Source organism: Loxodonta africana, chromosome 3 (assembly GCF_030014295.1).
Source record: "Loxodonta africana isolate mLoxAfr1 chromosome 3, mLoxAfr1.hap2, whole genome shotgun sequence".
NCBI classification, from domain to species: Eukaryota; Metazoa; Chordata; class Mammalia; order Proboscidea; family Elephantidae; genus Loxodonta; species Loxodonta africana.
This window is the reverse complement of record NC_087344.1, coordinates 9470208-9493012: the sequence shown is the minus strand read 5'-3', so window position 1 is coordinate 9493012 and position 22805 is coordinate 9470208. Positions and strand designations below refer to the sequence as shown.

The window sequence follows — 22805 nt, the reverse complement described above, 5'->3', positions numbered from 1 at the left end:
GGTCCTGGGCCGCCCCCTGCCCCACACCCGCCCACCAGGGCCGCCGACCCCGCACCGGCATGGCCACCGGCTCTGTGCGCATGAGGTCCTCGTAGATCTCGTCACCCTCGGCCTCCTCGTTCTCCACACAGTCGTACAGGTCCTCATCCTCCTCCACCGTGTCGCTGCGGGAAGCCGAGTCAGGCGGGACCGCGGACCCCCAGCCAGGGTCCCCTCAGAGCCCCCAAGATCAAGGTTGTGTCCCCTCAGACCCCCAGGGCAGGGTCATGTCCCCTCAACCCCCAAGGCAGGGTCATGTCCCCTCAGGCCCCCAGGGCAGGGTCATCCCAGACCCCCAGGGCAGGGTCATGTGCCCTCAGACTCCCAGGGCAGGGTCATGTGCCCTCAGAACCCCGGAGCAGGGTCAAGTCTCCCTCAGGCATCCTGGGCAGGACCCTGTCTCCCCCCTCAGACTCCCAGGGCAGGGTGATGTCCCCTCAGGCCCCCAGGACAGGCCATTACCCCTCAGACCCCTGGAGCAGGGTCAAGTCCCCCTCAGACCCACAGGGCAGGGGCTGTCTCCCCCCTCAGACCCACAGGACAGGTGCTTCTCAGGCACTGTTCCCGCCAGCTCCACCACTCACTCGATCTGGTCGGACAGGCCACTGTAGATATCTTCATCACCCACACTCTCCTCATCGGTGGGGAAGGGCCTGGGGGGCCAGCATGGGGTTAGCCAGCAGCCAGGGGGCCGGGTGGGACCGGGACTTCACAGGGTGGGGGTGGGGGGCAGGATTGGCTTAGATGGCTACTCACATGATGCCCTTGTTCTGGGCAATAGGGGTCCATGACAGAGCGGACAGGGTGTAGATGACCTATGATGGTGACAGAACACAGCCCCTGAGGTAGATCTCAGGCCTCCCAGAGCCTGATTGGGGATTTTCTCCTCCTTGTCATCCCCCATGTCAGCCCTCCTTTAACTAAGCCCCATCACTTGCTCCCACTGTTCCATTGACTCCTCACAGCAACTGGAGGGGGCGGGGAGAGGGAGGCTGAGGGACTTAGGGCTCAGAGAGGCACAACCACATGGCCGAGGTCACACAGCCAGTGCAGGAGCAGAGACTCAATCCTGATCTGGCTCCTCTCTCCTCCCTGCCCCCCCAACACACACACACACACACACACACACACACACACAGCCCTTAGCTACCCAGTGCAGATGTTAATGGAAATGAATTGAAATCCAGTGGTTTGGGCTTTCTGCGCCTAGCTCATGGGGGGCCCACCTTCCCAAAATCCTGCACATCAAAGAGGTCAAAGGCCTCGAAGAGCTCGCTCCGCTTGAGGCCAAACTTCTCGCAGCAGGTAGACAAGAAGGTCCGGATATTCTTGAGACACAGGAACTATGAAGAGAGAGACAGGAGGCTGGGAGTGGGGAGTGAAGGGGCATGGGAGAACAGACTCTAAGCCTGGCTTAGAAGGGGAAACAGAAGCCTCAACCCTCCTCCCAGGAAACCACACCCTCTTCTGGTAAAGATCAAGCTGTACCTGAATCTGTCTCTACCCTGAATTTTTTTTTTAATTATTGAGATAAAATTCACATACCATAAACTTAACTGCTGACCATTTTAAAAGGATCCCTGGATGGCGCAAACAGTTAAGCACTCAGCTGTTATCTGAAACGTCAGAGGTTCGAACCCACCCAGCGGCTCCAAAGGAAAAAGACCTAGTGATCTGCTCCTGAAAAGGTTACAGCCTAGGAAACCCTGTGGGGCAGTTCTACTCTGTCCTAGAGGGTCACTGTGAGTCAGAATGGACTCGATGGCAACTAGTTAGGAGTCCCTAGGTGGTACAAATGATGAAAGTGCTCAGCTGCTAACTGAAAGGTTAGAGTCCACCCAGAGCACCTCAGAAGAAAGGCTTGGTGATCTACTTCTGAAAAATCAGCCATTGAAAACCCTATGGAGCTGAGTTCTATTCCGACACACATTGGGTCACTATGGGTCAGGACGGGCTTGACAGCAACTGGTTAGGTTTAGGGATGTTAACCATATTAAAGTGTACAATTTGGTGGTATTTAGTACTTTCACAATGTTGTGCAGCCATCGCTTCTGTCTAGTTTTAAGATATTTTCACCACCTTAAAAAAAAGCCCAGACTTGTTAACAGGCGCTCCCCATTCTCCCCACCCCCCACCCCCAGCAACAACTGATCTGCTTTGTGTGTCTATGGACTTGCCTTTGTCCCTCAAAATGCGGTCCCCCTACACAATGCAGTATTATTGTAAAGCATACTTTGCAGAAGAAAAGGGTCTCTGATACATCCTACAACATAGCTGAACCTTGAAAGCATTGTGCTGAGTGAAATTAGTCACAAAAGGACAAGTACTGTAGGAGCCCAAATATTGTGTGATTATATGAAATAATCTAGAATTGGCAAATGTATAAAGACCAATGTTTATTAGTGGTTACCAGGGCCAGGTGAGGGGTGGAAAGGGGAAGTCATTGCATGGGGGACATGGAGCTTCTGTTTAAGGGTGATAGAAACATTTGGGACGGATAGCGGTGATGGGTGCACAAGATGATGACAGTAATTAATGTCACTGAATTGTACATGTGAAAAATGTTGAAACAGCAAAATGTTTTGTTTTATATATATATGTGTGTGTGTGTGTGTGTGTGTGTATTTACACATATATTGGAGCCCTGGTGGCACAGTGGTTAAGAGCTATGGCTGCCAACCAAAAGGTCTGCAGTTCGAATCCACCTCTGCTCCTGGGAAACCCTATGGGGCAGTAACGATTGTGAGGATGGCACTGGACCAGTCAACGTTTCTTTCTGTTATACATGAGGTCACTGTGCTTCGGAACCAACTTAACAGCACGTAACAACAACATAGGACAAAGTAGAACAGCCCCATAGGGTTTCCAAGGAGCAGCTGGTGAATTCGAACTGCCAACCTTTTGGTTAAGAGCGAAATGCTTAACCATTGTGCTGACAGGGCTCCACTCTGTCCTATAGGGTCACTATATATATATATTTTTTTCCAAAAAAGAAAATATTTAAATATTAACCTATTAAAATACTTAGTGTATCACATATATATATTTATCACAAAAATGAAAATATTTCAATATTATGTTATTAAAATATTTAGTTTATTCTAATCTCTGATTTACTATATTAGTGTGTTTTGAATAAAATGATTTTTATCTAAAAAAATCATGTTCAGTGAAGGAAGTCAGACACAAAAGCTCACATATTTCACCCCTCAGCCAAGGTTTAGAACAATAATAAACATAACCATATCCCAATGGGCTCAGCCCTCACTAAGGTTGACCTAAAGAATTCTAACCACCTCTCGTCCAACGGCCTCCCCCACGACAACAATCAGCCTCTCCAGTGGCCCTAATGCTTTTGATGAAGTCAGCATGGACCCAGATTCTGGATGTGGACTCATCAGATTGTTCTCGTTAGGTGCCATCGAGCCAGCTCGGACTCACAGCGGCCTCATGTGTAACAGAATGAAACATTGTCCGGTCCAGCACCGTCCTCAACAATCGTTGGCTATGTTTGAGCCCACTGTTGCACCCACGGTGTCAGTCCTTCCCGTTGAGGGTCTTCCTTGGTTAAAATGCATCTTCCAGAGCCATCTACTATATGATCCCATTCATAGAAAATGTCCAGAATAGGCAAATCCATACAATGGAATATTACTCTACTCAAGCGTTCTTCAAAGGGTGAATAGAAAAACAAACTGTTGTTGTTGTTGTTGTTAGGTGCCGTCCAGTCGGTTTCGACTCATAGCAACCATGTGTACAACAGAATGAAACACTGCCCAGTCCTGCACCATCCTCACAATCATTGTTATGCTTGAGCCCATTGTTGCAGCCACTGTGTCAATCCATCTCATTGAAGTTCTTCCTCTTTTTTGATGACCCTCTACTTTACCAAGCATGATGTCCTTCTCCAGGGACTGGTCCCTCCTGATAACATGTGCAAAGTGTGTGAGACGGAGTCTCGTCATCCTTATTTATAAGGAGCACTCTAGCTGTACTTCTTCCAAGGCAGATCTGTTCGTTCTTTTGGCACTCCGTGGCATATTCAATATTCTTCACCAACACCACAACTCAAAGGCGTCAATTCTTCTTCGGTCTTCCTTAGTCATTGTCCAGCCTTTGCAAGCATTTGGAAACATTGAAAACACCACGGCTTGGGGCAGGCACACCTTAGTCCTCAAAGTGACATCTTTGCTTTTTAAAACTTTAAAGAGATCTTTTGCAGCAGATTTGCCCAATGCAATGGGTTATTTGATTTCTTGACTGCTGCTGCCATGGGTGTTGATTGTGGATCCAAGTAAAATTAAATCCTTGACAACTTCAATCTTGTCTCTGTTTTATCATGATGTTGCTCATTGGTCCAGTCGTGAGGACTTTTTTTCTTTATGTTGAGGTGTAATCCACACTGAAAGCTGTGGTCTTTGATCTTCATCAGTAAGTGTTTCAAGTCCTCTTCACTTTCAGCGAGCAAGGTTGTTTTCATCAGCATAACGCGAGTTATTAATGAGTCTTCCTCCAATCCTGATGCCCTGTTCTTCTTCATATAGTCCAGCTTCTCCGATTATTTGCTCAGCATACAGATTGAATAGGTACGGTGAAAGGATACAACCCTGATGCACACCTTTCCTGACTTAAGCCACACAGTATCCCCTTGTTCTGTTCGAATGACTATCTCTTGATCTATGTACAGGTTCCTCATAAGCACAATTAAGTGTTCTGGAATTCCCATTCTTCAAGATGTTATCCATAATTTGTTATGATTCACAAAATCGAATGCCTTTGCATAGTCAATAAAACACAGGTAAACATCTTTTTGGTATTTTCTGCTTTCAGCCAGGATCCACCTGACATCAACAATGATATCCCTGGTTCCATGTCCTCTTCCGAATCTGGCTTGAATTTCTGGCAGTTCCCTGTCGATACACTGCTGCAGCCGCTCTTGAATGATCTTCAGCAAAATTTTACTTGCATGTGATATTAATGACATTGTCCGATAATTTCCATATTCAGTTGGATCACCTTTCCTGGGAGTAGGCATAAATATAGATCTCTTCCCGTTGGTTGGTACACTCATAAAATGGGTGCAGTGGTGGCTCAGTGGTAGAATTCTCACCTTCCATGCGGGAGACCTGGGTTCAATTCTCAGCCGATGCATATCATGAGCAACCACCACCATCTGTCAGCAGAGGCTTGTGCGTTGCTAGGATGCTAACAGGTTTCAGCAGAGCTACCAGACTAAGACAGACTAGGAAGAAAGGCCTGGTGATCTGTGTTCAAAAGTCAGCCAGTAAAAACCCTGTGGATCACAATTGTCCAGTTTGCAACTGATCAAGGGGACAGCACAGGACCAGGCAGCGTTTTATTCTTTAAGCACAGGGTTACCACGATTCAGGGACTGACTCCACAGCAGCTAATAACAACAATGCAACATCGTATTGAAGGTCTCAGCCTGCGTATCAAGATGAGACAAAAAAAAAAAAAACTGGAAGAAAGCAAAGAAAGAAATACAATGTTCCTTTTTGCAGAAGACATAGAAAATTAAAAAAAAGAATACACAGAAAAAGTACTAGAGAAAATAATTTAACAATTGTCATGGATTGAATTGTGTCCCCCCAAAGTATGTGTCAACTTGGCTGGACCAGGATTCCCAGTATTGAGTGATTGTCCACCATCTTGTCATCTGATGTGAGTTTCCTGTTTTGTGGATCCTGCCTCTATGATGTTAATGAGGCAGGATTAGAGGCAGTTATGTGGATGCAGCGGACTCAATCTACAAGATTATGTTGTGTCTTAAACGAATTTAATCTCTTTTGAAATATAAAATAGAGAAGTGAGCAGAGAGACATGGAGACCTCACACCATCAAGAAAGTAGTGCAAGGAGTAGAGCACACCCTTTGGACCCAGGGTGCCTGCACTAAGAAGCTCCTAGTCCAGGGGAAGATTGATAACAAGGACATTTCTCCAGAGCCAACAGGGAGAGAAAGCCTTCCTCTAGAGCTGGCACACTGAATTTGGACTTCTTGCCTCCTAAACTGTGAGAGAATAAACTTCTGTTTGTTGAAGCCATCCACTTGTGGTATTTTAGTTATAGCAGGACTAGAGAACCAAGACAGCAATGTTGCTGAATACAAAACTAATATACAAAGCCCACTGCATATTAGTATGTAAGAAAAAAAAATCAATCAGAAAAATGTTACTTTAAAAAAAAAAAAAGATAACATTGGTGAAATCAGAGAATAAGCAAAACTAACCTATGGTGATAAAAATCAGATCAGTGGTTACTTCTGGGGTGGGGAGGTAAAGATTGACTCAGAAAGGTGACAGCGATAGCAATATTCTGTGTCTTGATAAGGGGTAGGTTTCCTAAATGCATGCCTTCGTCAGAACCGATTGAACAACAAACTTAAGAGTTGGACATTTTGACTTCTGTCCAGCAGGGTGCCATAGACGGAAACACCACACCGTCCCTCCACAGCAAAGACCCAAAAAACTAAGTAAAACAGAGACAACTGTCAATCCTGGAACCCAAAGTGTCAAATGAAGAGATAGACCACTCAGCCAAACACCGAATGGAATAAGAAACTGACAGAGAACAGAGTGAAGGGAGATGTGTGCAAAGGTCCCCTATCAGCTAACACAGCACAGATTCACCATCTTGGACTCCTGTCAGAGATCAGAGGACAGGGAATACAGGAAAGCAGCTTCACGGAGCTCCCAGCAGGAGACAGAGCACCTGGTAACCAGTGATACACGCTTTCCCATTCCCCACTCTCTCCCCGCTTCTCTACCTCCATGCTTCCTGGCTGGCACCAATGTCAGCTGGCCCGGAATTGCAGCGTCCATGCCACCTGGACTTTCCCCACCTATATCAGAGATTGGTGGACAGAGAGTACGGGAAAGCAGCTTTACAAAGTTCCTAACAGCAGACAGAGCACCTAGTAACCAGAGATATATGCTTTCCTAACATCCACCCTCCTTCATGCCCCCACTTGTCCTCTCCTGCTCCCCACCAGCCACAGTCTCTTGGCTAGGAGGCAACTGCTTTGGGCCCAGTCCACTTAGATTTGTCCCACCCACCCTGGCCGGTTCCCTGAGTACCATTTATCTGTTGGTGATGTTGTTTTTTTCCACTTCTTTTGGGTTTTCCGTCCCTCCCACCACCTCCCCCTCCTTTCTCTCGAACACCTTGCTCTGTGTGCCATCTTTGGTTCTTCTTGAAAGGCTGTGAAGCACTACTCGACTGGGGAATCACTCCCTCAGCCCACTCCCACCATGCTGGTAGCATACCCAAGGCTTTTTTTGTTTTATTTTGTTTCGTTTTTTTCTGTTTTGTTTGTTTTCTTTTTCTTTTTGTGGCTTGGGAGCCCCTTAGAGCTGGGCTGCACTGTACAGCTTCGGAGCCACTTACCCAGCCTGCACAACCACGTTAGTGGGATCCCTGGGGGCATTTCTTTTTTCTTTCTTTTTCTTTTTTCCTTTCTGTCTTTCTTCATCTCTTAGCTCTCATCTCTCTATACTTACCTCGTTTTCCTGTCTCCTGAATACCTGTCACGGTGTGACATCTATACGCCCTCTAGCCAGGCTATACTGTGCAGCCTGGGAGCCACTTCCATGGTCTTTGCAGCTGCACCAGTGGGACTGCTGGGGGCTTTTCTTGTCTTTCTTTTTTTCCCAAAATTTTTATCTAGTTTCTTTTCTCTTCTTTTTTTTCCTTTTTGTTTTTCTCCAATTCTCAGTTTCTCATCTCTCCATTCCAATGGCAAGCTCCCTTAGCACTCTTTTTTTTGTTTTGGTTCCTATTTCTCTCCCTCTCTCTCCTCTTTCCCATACCCATATTAGCTCCACACATCACAACCTCCCCCCTCCTTCCTGTATACCTGCACCATGCACTGAACATCACATCTCCAAACAGTTTGTGCACAAGCTCGGCCTACCGGAACCTGCCCAGCACTGATTCCCAGCCTGCCCTGTCAGCCCTAGTATGTGCCACATACAACCCATCCCAGCCACTCCCCTTCAGCTGGACTTGCCCTGTTGCACCATAGCTGAGCAACTGGCCCTGCCCATTGGACAAGGTGGTGAAAAGCATTGTGACCACAGATGAGCAAACAACAAAGAATGCACAGCCCTCCTTCTCAGACATAACCAGATAAAACAACAAAAGCAGGATGAAACAAACAGATCTACAATCAATAAATGAAGAAATAAATACTGGATGTCCTAAAAACAGCAGACAATACCAAAATATTAAGAAAAAAAAAAAGGACAGAGTGGTTCGTAGGCTTCCAAATTGACACACCAGATGACTTTCCAGTGGAAGAAAAGGAACTAGAACTACCTGGCAGGGAATTCAAATCTCTAATGTTCAGAGCTATCCAAGAGTTCAAGCAAAAAGCACGCAAAAAAGAGGAAAAACTAGACAAATTCACAGAAAAGGTAGACAAATTCATGGAAAATACAGACAAAAAAATGGAAGAGTTCAGGAAAATAATACAGGAACAAAATGCCAAAATAAATTCCCAACTAGAAATCATACAAAAACAACAGTTAGAAATCCAAAAGACAAACAACAAGATTTCAGAAATGGACAATGTCATAGAAGGGCTGAGGAGCAGATTTGAAATGATGGAAGACACAATCAGTGAAATTGAAAACAAACACTTGGCTACAACTCCGTTTGAGGAAAAATCAGAAAAAAAAATGAAGAAACCCTGAGAATTATGTGGGATACAATCAAAAGCAAAAATTTGTGAGTGATTGGAGTTCCAGAACAGGGGAAGAAAAAGGAAAACACAGAGAGGATCGTTGAAGAATTGCTGACAGAAAACTTCCCTAATATCATGAAAGATGAAAAGCTGATCATCCAAGAAGCTCAATGAACCCCACTGATAGACTCCAAAAGAAAATCACCAAGGCATATCATAATCACACTTGCTAAAACCAAAGACAAAGAAAAAATCCTGAAAGCAGCTTGAGAAAAACAAAAAGTCACACAGAGAAGAGAAACAATAAGACTAAACTCTGATTATTCAGCAGAAATCATGCAGGCAAGAAGGCAATGGGATGACATATATAAAACCTGGAAAGAAAAAAATTGTCAACCAAGAATAATATATCCTGCAAAACTCCCAGTCAAATATGATGGTGAAATTAGGACATTTCCAGATAAGCAGAAATTATGGGAATGGGTAAAAACCAAACCAAACTTACAAGAATTATTAAAGGGAGCCCTTCACTCAGAGAACAAACAACATCAGACCACAGCCTGAATCTAGGATGCAAGACTGTACCAGCTAGATAGCAACCTAGGAAATGAACTCTTAAGGACTATCCAAAGCCAAAAGAATTACAACAGGCAGCCAGAGAGGTTAATCTGTAAATGACAACAATGTCAGAACAATAAAAGAGGGAATAAACAATGTAGGTATAGAACTTTCTAATGGAGAGGAAGGCAAGGCAATACCAAGTAATAATAAACTGGCTCAAACCTAGGAAGATAAGGGTAAATTTCAAGGTAACCACAAAGAAAGTTAACAAACCTACTCATCAAAATAAAGGAGAAAAACATAAAGTCTCAATAAAAACAAAAGAAATCCACAAACAAAAAGAATTCAGCACAAGAGAGTATGAGGAACAAAGAAAATGTCAGCCCCACAAAAAAAGCACTACAAAATGACAGCAATAAACTCACACCTATCAATAATTATACTGAATGTAAACGGCATAAATGCACCCATAAAGAGACAGACAGTAACAGAATGGATTTTAAAAACAGGAGCCATCAATATATTGTCTACAAGAGACACACCTTAGAAACAAAGACATAAATTTATTAAGAATCAAAGGATGGAAAAATATATACCAAGCAAATAACTACCAAAAAAGAGCAGGAGTGGCAATACTAATCTCAGACAATATAGGCTTTGATACAAAATCCACCATAAAACACAAGGAAGGGCACTATATAACGATTAAAGGGATGATCCATTATGAAGACTTAACCATAATAAACACCTACGCACTCGATGACAGGGCTCCAAAATACATAAAACAATCTCTAACAGCACTGAAAAGAGAAATCGACAGTTCCGCAATAATAGTGGGAGACTTCAACACACCACTCCCAGTAAAGGACAGAACACCTGGAAAGAAACTCAACAAAATACAGAAGAGCTAAAAGGCACGATCAGCCAACTTGACCTCATAGACATATATAGAACACTCCACTCAACAGCTCCAAAGTCCACATTCTCTTCCAACACACATGGAATATTCTCCAGAATAGACCACATCTTAGGCCACAGAGCAACCCTCAACAAAATCCAAAACACTGAAATAATACAAAGTATCTTCTCTGACCACAATGCCATCAAGGTAGAAAATAACAACAGGAAGAGCAAGGAAAAAAAAAAATCAATTACATGGAAACTGAATAACACCCTGCTTAAACTTTTCTTTTTTTTTTTTAAACCACTGGGTAATAAAAGAAATCAGAGGTGGAATCAAAAAATTTCTAGAATCAAACAAGAATGAAAACACATCATGCATTGGGAACACATCAAAGGCAGTCCTCAGAGGTCAATTTATAGCAATAGATGTGCACATCAAAAAATAAGAAATGGAAAAAATCAAAACATTAGCTATGCAACTTGAACAAATAGAAAGAGAATGGCAAAAGAAGCCCACAGCCACAAGAAGAAAGGATATAATAAAGATTAGAGCAGAAATAAATGAAATAGAGAATAGGAAAACAATAGAAAGAATCAACAAAACCAAAAGTTGGTTCTTTGAAAGGATCAACAAAATTGACAAACCACTGGCCAATGTCACAAAAGAAAAACAGAAGAGGACGCAAATGACCCAAATAAGAAATGAAATGAGGGACATTACAACAGACCCAACTGAAATCAAAAGAATAATAACAGAGTATTATGAAAAACTATACTTCAACACCTAGAGGAAATGGACAAACTTCTTGAAACACACTGCCTACCCAAACTAACACAAAATGGTGTTGAAAATCTGAACAGACGCATAACAAGAGAAGAGATTGAAAAGGTAATTAAAAAAAAAAAAAACTCAAAAAAAAACCCCTGGCCCAGATGGCATCACCGGAGAATTTTCGCAAACATGCAGAGAAGAGCTTACACCAGTTCTACTCAAACTATTTCAGAACATAGAAAAGGAAGCAATACTTCTGAATTCATTCTATGAAGCCAGCATAACCCTGATACCAAAATCAGGCAAAGACACCACAAAAAAAGAAAATTACAGACCAATATCTCTCATGAACATAGATGCAAAAATTCTCAACAAAATTCTAGCCAATAGAATTCAGCAACATATCAAAAAATAACACACCTCAACCAAGTAGAATTCATATCAGGTGTAAAAGGATGGTTCAACATTAGAAAATCAATCAACGTAATCCACTACATAAGTAAAAAAAGTAGAAGGAAAGAAAAGAATCACATGATCATCTCAATCGACGCAGAAGAGACATTCAACAAAGTCCAACACCCATTTCTGATGAAAACTCTCAATAAAATAGGTATAGAAGGGAAATTTCTCAACATAATAAAGGACATTTCTGCCAAAACAATGGCCAACACCATTTTTAATGGAGGGAGGCTGAAAACATTCCCCATGAAAACCATAACAAGACAAGGATGCCCTTTATCACCACTCCTATTTAACACTGTGCTGAAAGTCCTAGCTAGAGCAGCAAGGCAAGAAAAAGAAATAAAAGGCATCCAAATTGGTAACAAAGAAGTAAAACTGTCCCTATTTGCAATGATAAGGTACTATACATAAGACACCCAAAAGACTTCACGAGAAAACTACTGGAACTCAGAGAAAGCAAGATACAAGATGAACATAAACAAAAATCAGTTGAATTCCTGTACACTGATAAAGAAACAATGAAAAGAAAATCAGGAAAACAATACCATTGATAATAGTCTCTAAAAAAATAAAATACTTAGGAATAAATCTAATTAGCAATGTAAAAGACCTATACAAAGAAAACTAGAAAACACTACTGCAAGAAACCAAAAATATCTACATAGATGGAAAAACATACCATGCTAATGGTTAGGTAGACTCAAAATTGCGAAAATGGCAATTCTACCCAAAGTGATTTACAAATACAATGCAATCCCAATCCAAATACCAACAAAATTCTTTAAAGAGATGGAAAAACTTATCATTAACTTTATACGGAAAGAGAAAAAGCTCCGGATAAGTAAAGCACTACTGAAGAAGAATAAAGTAGGAGTACTCGCACTACCCGACCTCAGAACCTACTATACAGCTATGGTAGTCAAAACAGCCTGGTACTGGTACAACAGCAGATACACTGACCAATGGAACGGAATTGAGAACCCAGACGTAAATCCATCCCCCAAGGTCACCTGATCTTCAACAAGGGCCCAAAGTCCATCAAATGGGGAAAAGACAGTCTTTTTAACAAATGGTGCTGGCAAAACTGGAAGTCCATCTGCAAAAAAAGTGAACCAGGACCCATACCTCACACCATATACAAAAACTAATTCAAAATGGATCAAGGACCTAAATACAAAGCCAAAAACTGTGAAGTTCACAGAAGAAAAAATAGGATCGACGTTAGAGGCCCTAATACACCACATTAATGGGATACAAACCACAACCAACAACACACAAACTCCAGAAGATAACCTAGATAACTGGAATCTTCTAAAATCTAAACACTTACACTCATCAGAAGACTTCACCAAAAGAGTGAAAAAGAAAACCTACAGACTGGAAAAAAAAATTGGCTATTACAAATCAGACAAAGGTCTAATCTCTAAAATCTACAGGAAAATCTAACACCTCTACAACAAAAAGACAAATAATCCAATTGAAACCTGGGTGAAGGAAGTAAACAGACACTTCACCAAAGAAGACATTCAAGTGGCCAACAGACACATGAGGAAGTGCTCGCAATCACTACCCATTAGAGAAATGCAAATCAAAACCATCTCAACCCCTGGCATTACTGGTACAAATTTTTAAAAAAATAAATAAATAACAGGAAATAACAAATGTCGGAGAGGCTATGGGGAAATCGGAACTCTTCTGCACTGTTGGTGGGAATGCAAAATGATACAACCATTTTGGAAAAGGACGTGGTGCTTCCTTAGAAAGCTAGAAATAGACATACCATATGATCGAATCATCCCACTCCTAGGAATATATCCCAGAGAAATAAGAGTCATCACACGAATAGACATATGCACACGCATGTTCGCTGCAGCATTGTTCACAATAGTAAAAAGATGGAAACAACCTAGATGCCCATCAACAGATGAAACAAACTGTGGTGCACACACACAACGGAATATTACACAATGATCAAGAACAACGATGAATCTGTGAAGCATCACATAACGTGGATGAATCTGGAGGGCATTATGCCGAGTTAAATAAGTCAATCAATCACAAAAAGACAAATATTTTATGAGACCACTACTATAAAAACTCATGAAAAGGCTTACACACAAAAAGAAACAATCTTTGATGGTTACGAGGGAGGGGAGGTGTGGGGTTGGAAAAACACTAAATAGACAACAGGTAAGTGGTAACTCTGGTGACAGGGAAGATATTACACAATACTGGGGGAGCCAGCACAACTTGTACAAGGCAAGGCCACGGAAGCCCCATAGACACATCCAAACTCTCTGAGGGACCGAATTGCTGGGCTGTGGGGACCATGGTCTTGGGGAACATCTAGCTCATTTGGCATACCATAGTTTATAAACAAAATGTTCTATGTTCTACCTTGGTGAGTAGCGTCTGGGGTTCTAAAAGCCTGTGAGCGGCTATCTGGGATACTCCACTGGTCTCACCTCTTCGAGAGCAAGGAAGACTGAAGAAAACTAAAGATACAAGGAAAAGATTAGTCCAAAGGACTAATGGGCCACATCTACCACAGCCTCCACCAGACTGAGTCCAGCATAACTAGATGGTGCCCGGCTACCACCCTTGACTGCTCTGACAGGGATCACAATAGAGGGTCCCAGACAGAGCTGGAGAAAAAGGTAGAACAAAATTCTAACTCACAAAGAAAGACCAGATTTGCTGGCCTGGCAGAGACTGGAGAAACCCCGAGATTATGACCACCCGACACCCTTTAAGCTCAGTAATAAAGCCACTCCCAAGGTTTACCCTTCAGCCAAAAATTGGACAGGCCCATAAAACAAAACAAGACCAAAGGGGCACACCAGCCCTGGGGCAAGGACTAGAAGGCAGGAGGGAATAGGGAACCTGGTAAGAAGGAACCCAAGGTTGAGAAGGGAGAGTGTTGACATGTCGTGGGGTTGTTAACCAATGTCATAAAACAATATGTATACTGAGTGTTTAATGAGAAACTAGTTTGTTCTGTAAACCTTCATCTAAAGTATAATTAAAAAAAAAAAAGAGTTCAATATGTCACCCTCACCCATTGCTGGTGGGTGTGTAAAATGGTACAGCCATTGTGGAAAATAGTTTGGCGATGCCTCAAAATGCTAAACATAGAACTACCATATGACCCAGCAATCCAGATCCTAGGAATATACCCCGAAGAAAAGGCAGGAATGCCAACAGAAAACTACACCAATGTTCATCACTGCAGCACTTTTAACAACAGCCAAAAGGTGGAAACAACCCTGATATCCATCAATAGATGAATGGATAGACAAAATGCGGTCCATACAGTGGGATACGACTCAGCCATCAAGAGAAATGAAAGCCCGAATATATGCCACAACATAGATGAACCTTGAAAACAGCATACTGAGTGAAATAAGCCAGTCACAAAAGGACAAATATTGTCGAATCTCACTTACAGGAAACAAACAAATACGTAGGAACCAAAGATCATTAGTGGTTCCCATCGGTGGCAGGGAGGGGGCGGGGGAGCTTTTGCTTAGGGGGGCATTGAGTTTATGTTAATGGTGGTGGAATGATTTGGAAAAGGGTAGCAAGACTGGTTGTACAACTTGAAGAAGGAAGCCAATGGTACTAAGCTGTACATGCAGAAATCGCTGAGATGGCATATGTTTTTCTTATGCATATTTTCATCACAATAAAAAAATGAAAATAAAAAAGAATTGAGCGTTTTACCGTCTGAAAACCGTACTCTGATTTTAAAAGGATACCATTTTTACCACATCCTAAAAAACATTTTTTAAAAATCTGGAAATACTTAGCCAATCTAACGAAAAGAAGTACAAATCTGTTATGGAGGAAATTATAATACACGTGAAAGAGTGTCTAAATAAACAGAGTGAAATAAATACCAGTTCTTGACTAGGAAGACTCAATGTTCTAAAAATCTTAATCTTCTCCAAACCCGATCTACAGATTCAATGCAATTTCAATTAAACTCTCAAAATGGTTTTTCATGGAACTTGACACACCAATCCTAAAATTTATATGGAAAACATTGGGTCACAGATCACCATGAGAGTCCTACAGAAGAGAAATAAGGCGGGGGACGTGCCCTACTAGATATCAAAATTTATCTTGAAGCTACAATAATTAAGACTACGTGGTTTTTAGTAGCAAGGAGCCCTGGCGCCAAAATGGTTAAGTGCTTGGCTGCTAAGCGAAAGGTCAGCATTTCAAACCCACCAGCCACTCTTAGGGAGGAAGATGTGGCAATCTGTTTCGGTAAAGATTATAGCCTAGAAAACCCTATGGGCAGTTCTACTGTGTCACATAGCATTGCTATGCATCAGAATCAACTCGATGGCAATGGGGTTTTGAGTTTTAGTAGCCAACACCCAAGATGGCATTCAATGGTGTCTGGCTCCCTGTATTCACCCCATTTGTAAGACTCTCCCATGTTCAATTAAGACTGGACCTGTGTGACAAATAGAAACTGTGTGAGCTAATAAATGTGTTTTTAAGTTCCTAAGTCTCGAGGTGCCTCAAACAGTTAAGCGCTGAAGTACCAGCTGAAAGGTTGGCAGTTTGAACACACCCAGAAGTACCCTGAAAGAAAGGGCTGGCCACCTTCCAAAAAGTCCACCAAACCGAAACATGTTGCTGTCGAGTCAATTCCAACTCACAGCGACCCTATAAGGCAGAGAAGAACTGTCCCCACAGGGTTTCCAAAGAGCAACCGATGGGTTCAAACTGCCGACCTTTTGATTAGCAGCTGAGCTCTTAACCACTACACCACCAGGGCTCCTCCAAAAGGCCACGGTCTGGAAAACTCTACAGAGCAGTTCCACTCTGCACACATGAGGCCGCTATGAGTTGGGATCAACTCCACAGCAATCTTTATGGGAGCAGATCGCCAGGTCTTCCTTCCACTGCTCCTCTAGCTGGGCCATCAAAACACCAACTTTTGGTTAGCAAACGTTTTGCGCCACTCAATAAAAATTGGTGAATGAATGCATGCGCACTTGACGGATGGGACAGCTGAGGCTCAGAGAGGCGCCTACCTTAGGTCACACAGGTAGGACTAGGGAGCCAGATACCAACTCTCCGAAAGCAGAGGGCACGCCCCTAACCACTGTACCACCCAGCGTCTTTGAACCACTCCAAGCTGCTTCCTGTTGGCAGTAGGAAGCGGCACAATGAGGATTTGAGTACGTGATGGACACCACATGCTCCGCCCCCCAGCCTCGGTTAGGTCAATCCCAGTAGCCCTTGCTGCTGACCCCAGGCAGGGCTTGCAGGTTGCCAGGGGCAACAGAACAGCTGGCTTCTTCTGGCCTGAGGGAGGAATTTCCCTCCTGACATCAGGGAGATCTGCTGAACCTTGAGAAGGAACCCCCCCCAGTCATGTGACACCTCAGCGTGGGGGATGGGGAAGGGGCAGATGACTCATCACCCCTCCCGGCTGGGGTGGGAACGGCCAAAGAAAGAGCCTCCCTCAGACAGCAAGAGTGGCTGAAGTTAGACTACCGGAAGAACTTCCAGGTGGCCTGAATCAGGGGAGAAGGTAGAAAAGGACAGGAGGGTGGCATATGAGATTCTTTCCTAGCTGTTTCGGGCCACCCACTCAGCAACCCTCCTCCTTCCTCCAGGATCCCCGAGAGGGTCACGGGGCTGGGGTAGCATCTTGCCCATATGCAAATCAGCACCCGGGCACTGTGGTTAACTCTGAGGCTCCCTCTTCCCCTCTGTCTGCCTGTCCCCATCAACACAGGACAGACAGAGAACTGCAAAGGCCAGTTCATCCACCACCCTCCTTCGGGGGCACAGCGTGATGGACGGAGGTCCCCATTCCTGGTTGGGGGCGGGGAGCAGGAGAAGAGGACCCAGAGAAGAGGACAGCAGCTGCCCTCAGCTCCCCAACCCCCACCGCAGCCCCAGGGAGCAGGCAGGAAACAGGAAATGCCTGTTGCCAGGGCTTGGTCGGGGGAGACAGAGAAAATGGGGCCCTCCGCCCTCAGCCCCTTCATCTTGGGGCCCCAGCCTCCCTGGGGGGACCCACATGTTGCACAGAGAGGGTGGGCGTGCTATGCACCCATCTCAAAACCTCCAAGCAGAGGTGCAGAGTATAAACCCCTCAGCTCGGCCTTCGAAGCCGTCCTCTAGCAGCCTCTCTCTCCTCTCCCGCCTTACCTCCCACTCCAACTCACACTCAATGTCTCAACAGTCACACGGACCTGGCCCCTACTCCCTGCCCAGCCACTGCTCAGCTGAGAGACTCGCTTCACCTTCTGGACCTTCAATTTACTCATCTGAACATTGGGAATGTAAATGCCAAATGAGCTAACGGGCACACCCGCCCAGGGGCAAGGGGGTAACAGGAAAGCTGGTAATAGGGAACTCGAGGTTGAGAAGGGAGAGTGTTGACATGTCGTGGGGTTGTTAACCAATGTCAGAAAAACAACATGTGGACTAACTTTAATGAGAAACTAGTTCGTTCTGTAAATCATCTAACGTACAATAAAATTAATTAATTAACTAATTTTAAAAGAAAACGCCAAATGAGGTATATCCATACACTGGGGCATTGTCCAACAATAAAAAGAAATGATGGAGCCCTGGCGGCACAACAGTTAAGCACTAAGCTGCTAACCAAAAGGTTGGCAGTTTGAACCCATCCAGGGGCTCCGTGGAAGAAAAGGCTGGCAATCCACTTGTGAAAAGATTACAGCCAAGAGAGCACCATGGGGCAGTTCTACTCTGTCATATGGGGTTGCTATGAATCAAAATCAACTCGATGGCACCAAACGACAACAACAAAAAAAATGAGCACCCAAGCTGCAAAGAGGCATCGAGGAACCCAAAGTGGGTATTTCCAAGTGAAAGAAACCCATCTGAGAGAGCTACTTTCTGTCTGAGTCCGCTCTGTAAAAGGTGACACTACAGAAGCAGTGAAAAGACCAGTGTTTGCAGGGGCTCAGGGGAGGCATGAATGGGGGGCAGGGAGGCACAGGGCATTTTTAGGACAGTGAAACCATTCCTTGTGAGACTGTCATGGTGGACACATGACACTATGCCTTTGTCAACACCCATAGATAGGACTGGACAACACAGAGAGAGAACCCTCATGTAAACCACGGACCTCAGTCAATAATAATAATAAAACTAACAGTTGCTGTCAAATCGATTCTCACTCAGGGTGACCCCATGTGTGTCAGCATAGAATTACACCCCACAGGGTGTAATCACCCCATTGACTGATTTTTCAGAAGTAGATTGCCAGGCCTTTCTTCCGAGGTGCCTCTGGATATGTTCCAACCGCCAACCTCTGGGTTAGTAGTCAGGCAGTTAGCTATTTGCGCCACTCACGGACTCCCTTAAAACATTAAACACACACCGTATCATCCCCTCCCAGGCATTTACCCAAGAGAAATGAAAGCAGACTGTTCAGATGAAGCCTTGTTACACGCATATTCACAGCAGCTACGAAAAGTAGGGACACCCCAAATATCCATCAACAGGCAATGGTTCAAGAGAATGTGGTCCCGCCACTTGTGGAACACTGCTCAACTGCAGCAAGAAAAGGAGTAGTGACACCCATCACAACCTAAAGGAATCTCAAAAGAATTACACTGACAGAAAGAAGCCAGACAAAACCAGAGTACGTTCTGTATAATTCCATGTATATAAAGCTCTCAAAAATGCCAGCGTACCTATAGTGACCAAAAGTAGATCAGCCATGGCCTGGAGATGGAAGAAGGAGGGCGGAGAGGTAAAAGGGAGATATGATAAAGGGGTGGGAGGTAACTTTTGGGGGTGACAAATGTGTTTACTCTCTTGATTGTGGGGCTATTTTCACAGGTGTCTCACATACTTTGGACACGTTATCAGGAAGGACCAGTCCCTGGAGAAGGACATACGCTTTGTAAAGTAGAGGGGTCAGTGAAAAAGAGGGAGATCCTCAACAAGATGGATTGACACCATGGCTTCAATAATGGGTTCAAGCGTAACAATGATTGTGAGGGTGCCGCAGGACCGGGTAGTGTTTCGTTCTGTTGTACACAGCGTCGCTATGAGTCTGAAGTGACTCAAGGGCACCTAGCAATGACAATAACATACACATGTCAAAATGTGTCAAGTTGTGCGCTTCAAATATCTGCCGTTTATTGTATGTCAGGAGTTCCTGGATGGTGCAAACAGTTAACACACCGGGCTGCTAATTAAAAGGTTACAGGTTTGAGTCCACTCAGAGGCACCTTGCAAGAAAGGTCTGGTGATCTGAAAAATCAGCCATTAAAGACCCTTTGGAGCACAGTTCTACTCTGACACACACGGGGTCACCACGAGTTGCAGTTGACTCCGTGGCAACCAGTAAATAGTTTTGCAAGGTGTTTTTATTGAGTCCCTACTGTGTGTCAGGAGCGCTGGTGGCTCAGTGGTTAAGAGCTCTGGCTGCTAACCAAAAGGTCGGCAGTTCAAATCCACCAGCCGCTCCTTGGAAACTCTACAGGGCAGTTCTACCTTGTCCTATAGGGTTGCTATGAGTCAGAATCAACTCAAGGGTAACGGGTTTGGTTTGGTTATTATGTGTCAGGCACTGCTCAAATGCTTGGGGTCAGCAAGGAACAAAACAGACCAAGACCCCCTGTGGAGCTGACACCCTGGTATGAGAGACAGGCAAGACACTTTAAATGAAATAAATAAGTAAAATATATGGTGTACTTAAATGATAGTAATTAATATGCAGCCACCCTTGGGCAGTGCAAATGGTTAACGCATTTGGCTGCTAACCAAAAGTTTGGAGGTTCAAGTCCACCCAGAGATACCTTAGAAGAAAAGCCTGGCGATCTCCTCCTAAAAAATCAGCCAATGAAAACGTTATGGAGTGAATTGGCCTCATACCATGTTTAGTGCTTCTGTTCTACCTTCTACTATCATTGTGTAGTGCCTAGAGTCTTAAAAGCCTACAATCACCATCTAAAGTACAGCAATTGGTCTCTATTCACCTGGAGCAACAGAGAAAGAAGGGGAATGAGGAACGGGAGGAGGAAATGGAATGTGTGGCTAATTGCTACCGTGAACAACTGCTCCCTTTGCCATGCGACCAGAAGAATTAGCTGCTACCAAGATTCTATAGAAGAATGCTGATCAAAAGGGGGAAGAATGTAGAACAGAATTTGGAATTCTATGGAATCCAGACTTTCTGAAGCCATGGATGCTGTATAAACTGCTGAAACTATTGCCCTGAGATAGTCTTTAAACCTTAAACCAAAAATATTCCCTGAATTCTTTAAACCAAACAATCGTTTAGCTTAATTAGTAAAGAATGCCTGCCTTGAGCATTGTACTCTTTTAAGAACTATCTATATGGGGTCAAATTGACAACAGCAACCTTAAGGGGCAGAGAGTTTATGTTAACGGGGAAGGGAAAACTCAGAAAAGGAGGGTGAGGATGGTTGCACAATTTGAAGAATGTAATCAACGTCGCCCAATTGTACATGTAGAAATAGTTGAGTTGGTGTATGTTCTGCTGTGTATGTTCTCAGCAACAACAACAAAATATAAAAGAAATGCAAAAAAAAAAAAAAAAAAACCCTATGGAGCACAGTTCTACTCTGATACACATGTGGTCACCATGAGTCAGAATTGACTCCGTGGCAACTGGTTAAAGGTGACGTGTACGTCGCTGAAAATACACTCATAGCCGAAAGATCTCTGACCTGCCATCAGGAGGAAGGCAGATCAGCTGTGTGCTCGTGGCCATCAGCAGGGAAAGTCATAGGAAAGCAGATTTGGGCTTGATCTAAGAGTGGGATGAAATGCAAAGCCAGCCAGGCCATCAGAGCTAGGGGAGTCCTGCACAGGAGACGGATAAACCGTTGCGTGTTGTCAATTCGCAGACAAAGGGCGATAACAGCAGCTCCAATGAACTGAGATTTCACTGTGTGCCCGGCACTGGGCAAGGCAGTCCTTGGGCATTTATTTCAATTGGTTCATTTGGCCCTCAAAACCACCCTGCAATGAGGCAGGGCTCATTTTCCATGGGTATAAAGTGAGCCTCAAAACCAGTTGCCCTCAAGTCGATTGCAACTCACAGCGACCCCATGTGTGTCAAAGTAGTACTGTGCCCCATAGAGTTTTCAGTGGCTGATTTTTCAGAAGTAGATCTCCAGGCCTTTCTTCCAAGCACCTCCAGGTGGACTCGAGCCTCCGACCTTTTGGTTAGCAGCTGAGCTCATTGAGTGTTTGAATTACACAGGGTCTCCTGCTAGCGTGTGTTGTTGCAGGGTGCTGTCGAGTTGATTCCAACTCACGGTGACCCCATGTGACAGAGTAGAACTGCTCCATAAAGTTTTCTAGGCTGTAATCGTTACAAGAACAGATTGCCAGGTCTTTCTCCCTTGGAACTCCTGGGTAAGTTCAAATCACTAACCTTTTAGTTAGAAGCTGAACACTTAACTGTTGTGCTACCAGGGCTCCTTACTAGCACATAACCATAAACCAAACCCGATGCCGTCAAGTCGATTCTGACTCATAGTGACTCCATAGGACAGAGTAGAACTGTCCCATAGGGTTTCCAAGGAGCGCCTGGTGGATTCCAGTTGCTGACCTTTTGGTTAGCAGCTGAACACTTAACCACTACGCCACCAGAGCTCCTACTAACACATAAAATCCAAACCAAACCCCTTGCCATCAAGTCAATTTCCATTCGTAGCGACCCTGTAGTGGGTTCTTAATAAATATTAGTTGAATGAATGAATGAATAGGAATTCTGGGAAGATGTTCTCCGTTAAGTCGACACGAGGTCTGCAGCACAATGGATCATTTTTGGGGGGACTTTCTTGCCATGGCCTTGTAACTCCCACTCAAGTGATTGGGTGGGACTATGCGAATAGGGTAATTGTGGCCCACTCAGTTTTGCCAGCCCTCTGGACTTGAACCCAGCCATCCCAGAGGCAGGAAAGAGGATCACACCACCACCAAGAAAGAACAGCCAGGGGCCAAGCACATCCTTTGTACCCAGGATCCCTGCGCTGAGAAGCTCCGAAGCCAAGAGACAGAGAGAGCTGTAACACTGAAGATGGCAAGAAGCAGTGGCCGAGAAACGATGGCAGGAGAGACCAGCGAGAGAAGGTGAAGTGGGCTTCCCGACCCACAGAGCGAGAAAGCTGAGTGCCTTTGGGCAGGAGGCCTCTGGCAGAGTAGGGTGCCTCCGGACACTTGTGGAACTAGGTTTGCTGACCCACAGAGCTAGAGCTGAGTGCTTTTGGGCCGAGGCTTGCTGGTGGAGTAGGGTACCTCGGGGGCACTTATCAGCAGAACTAAAAGAGCTTTGTAACACTTGCCCAAGCAGGGCAGACGCCGAGGGGTCAAGGAG

At 44.4% G+C, this 22805-nt stretch overlaps 1 protein-coding gene across 1 annotated transcript in view; it reads right to left on the bottom strand.

Moving 5' to 3' along the window:
- Positions 1-22805, bottom strand: part of VAV1 (vav guanine nucleotide exchange factor 1) — an 83603-nt gene that overhangs the window by 40987 nt on the left and 19811 nt on the right. The window contains exons 2-5 of the mRNA XM_010601030.3: positions 1266-1382; positions 796-854; positions 624-692; positions 56-164 (exon numbers count right to left, since the gene is read on the bottom strand). Coding sequence (XP_010599332.1) covers positions 56-164; positions 624-692; positions 796-854; positions 1266-1382 — 354 coding nt within the window. The remainder of the gene's footprint in view (positions 1-55; positions 165-623; positions 693-795; positions 855-1265; positions 1383-22805) is intronic.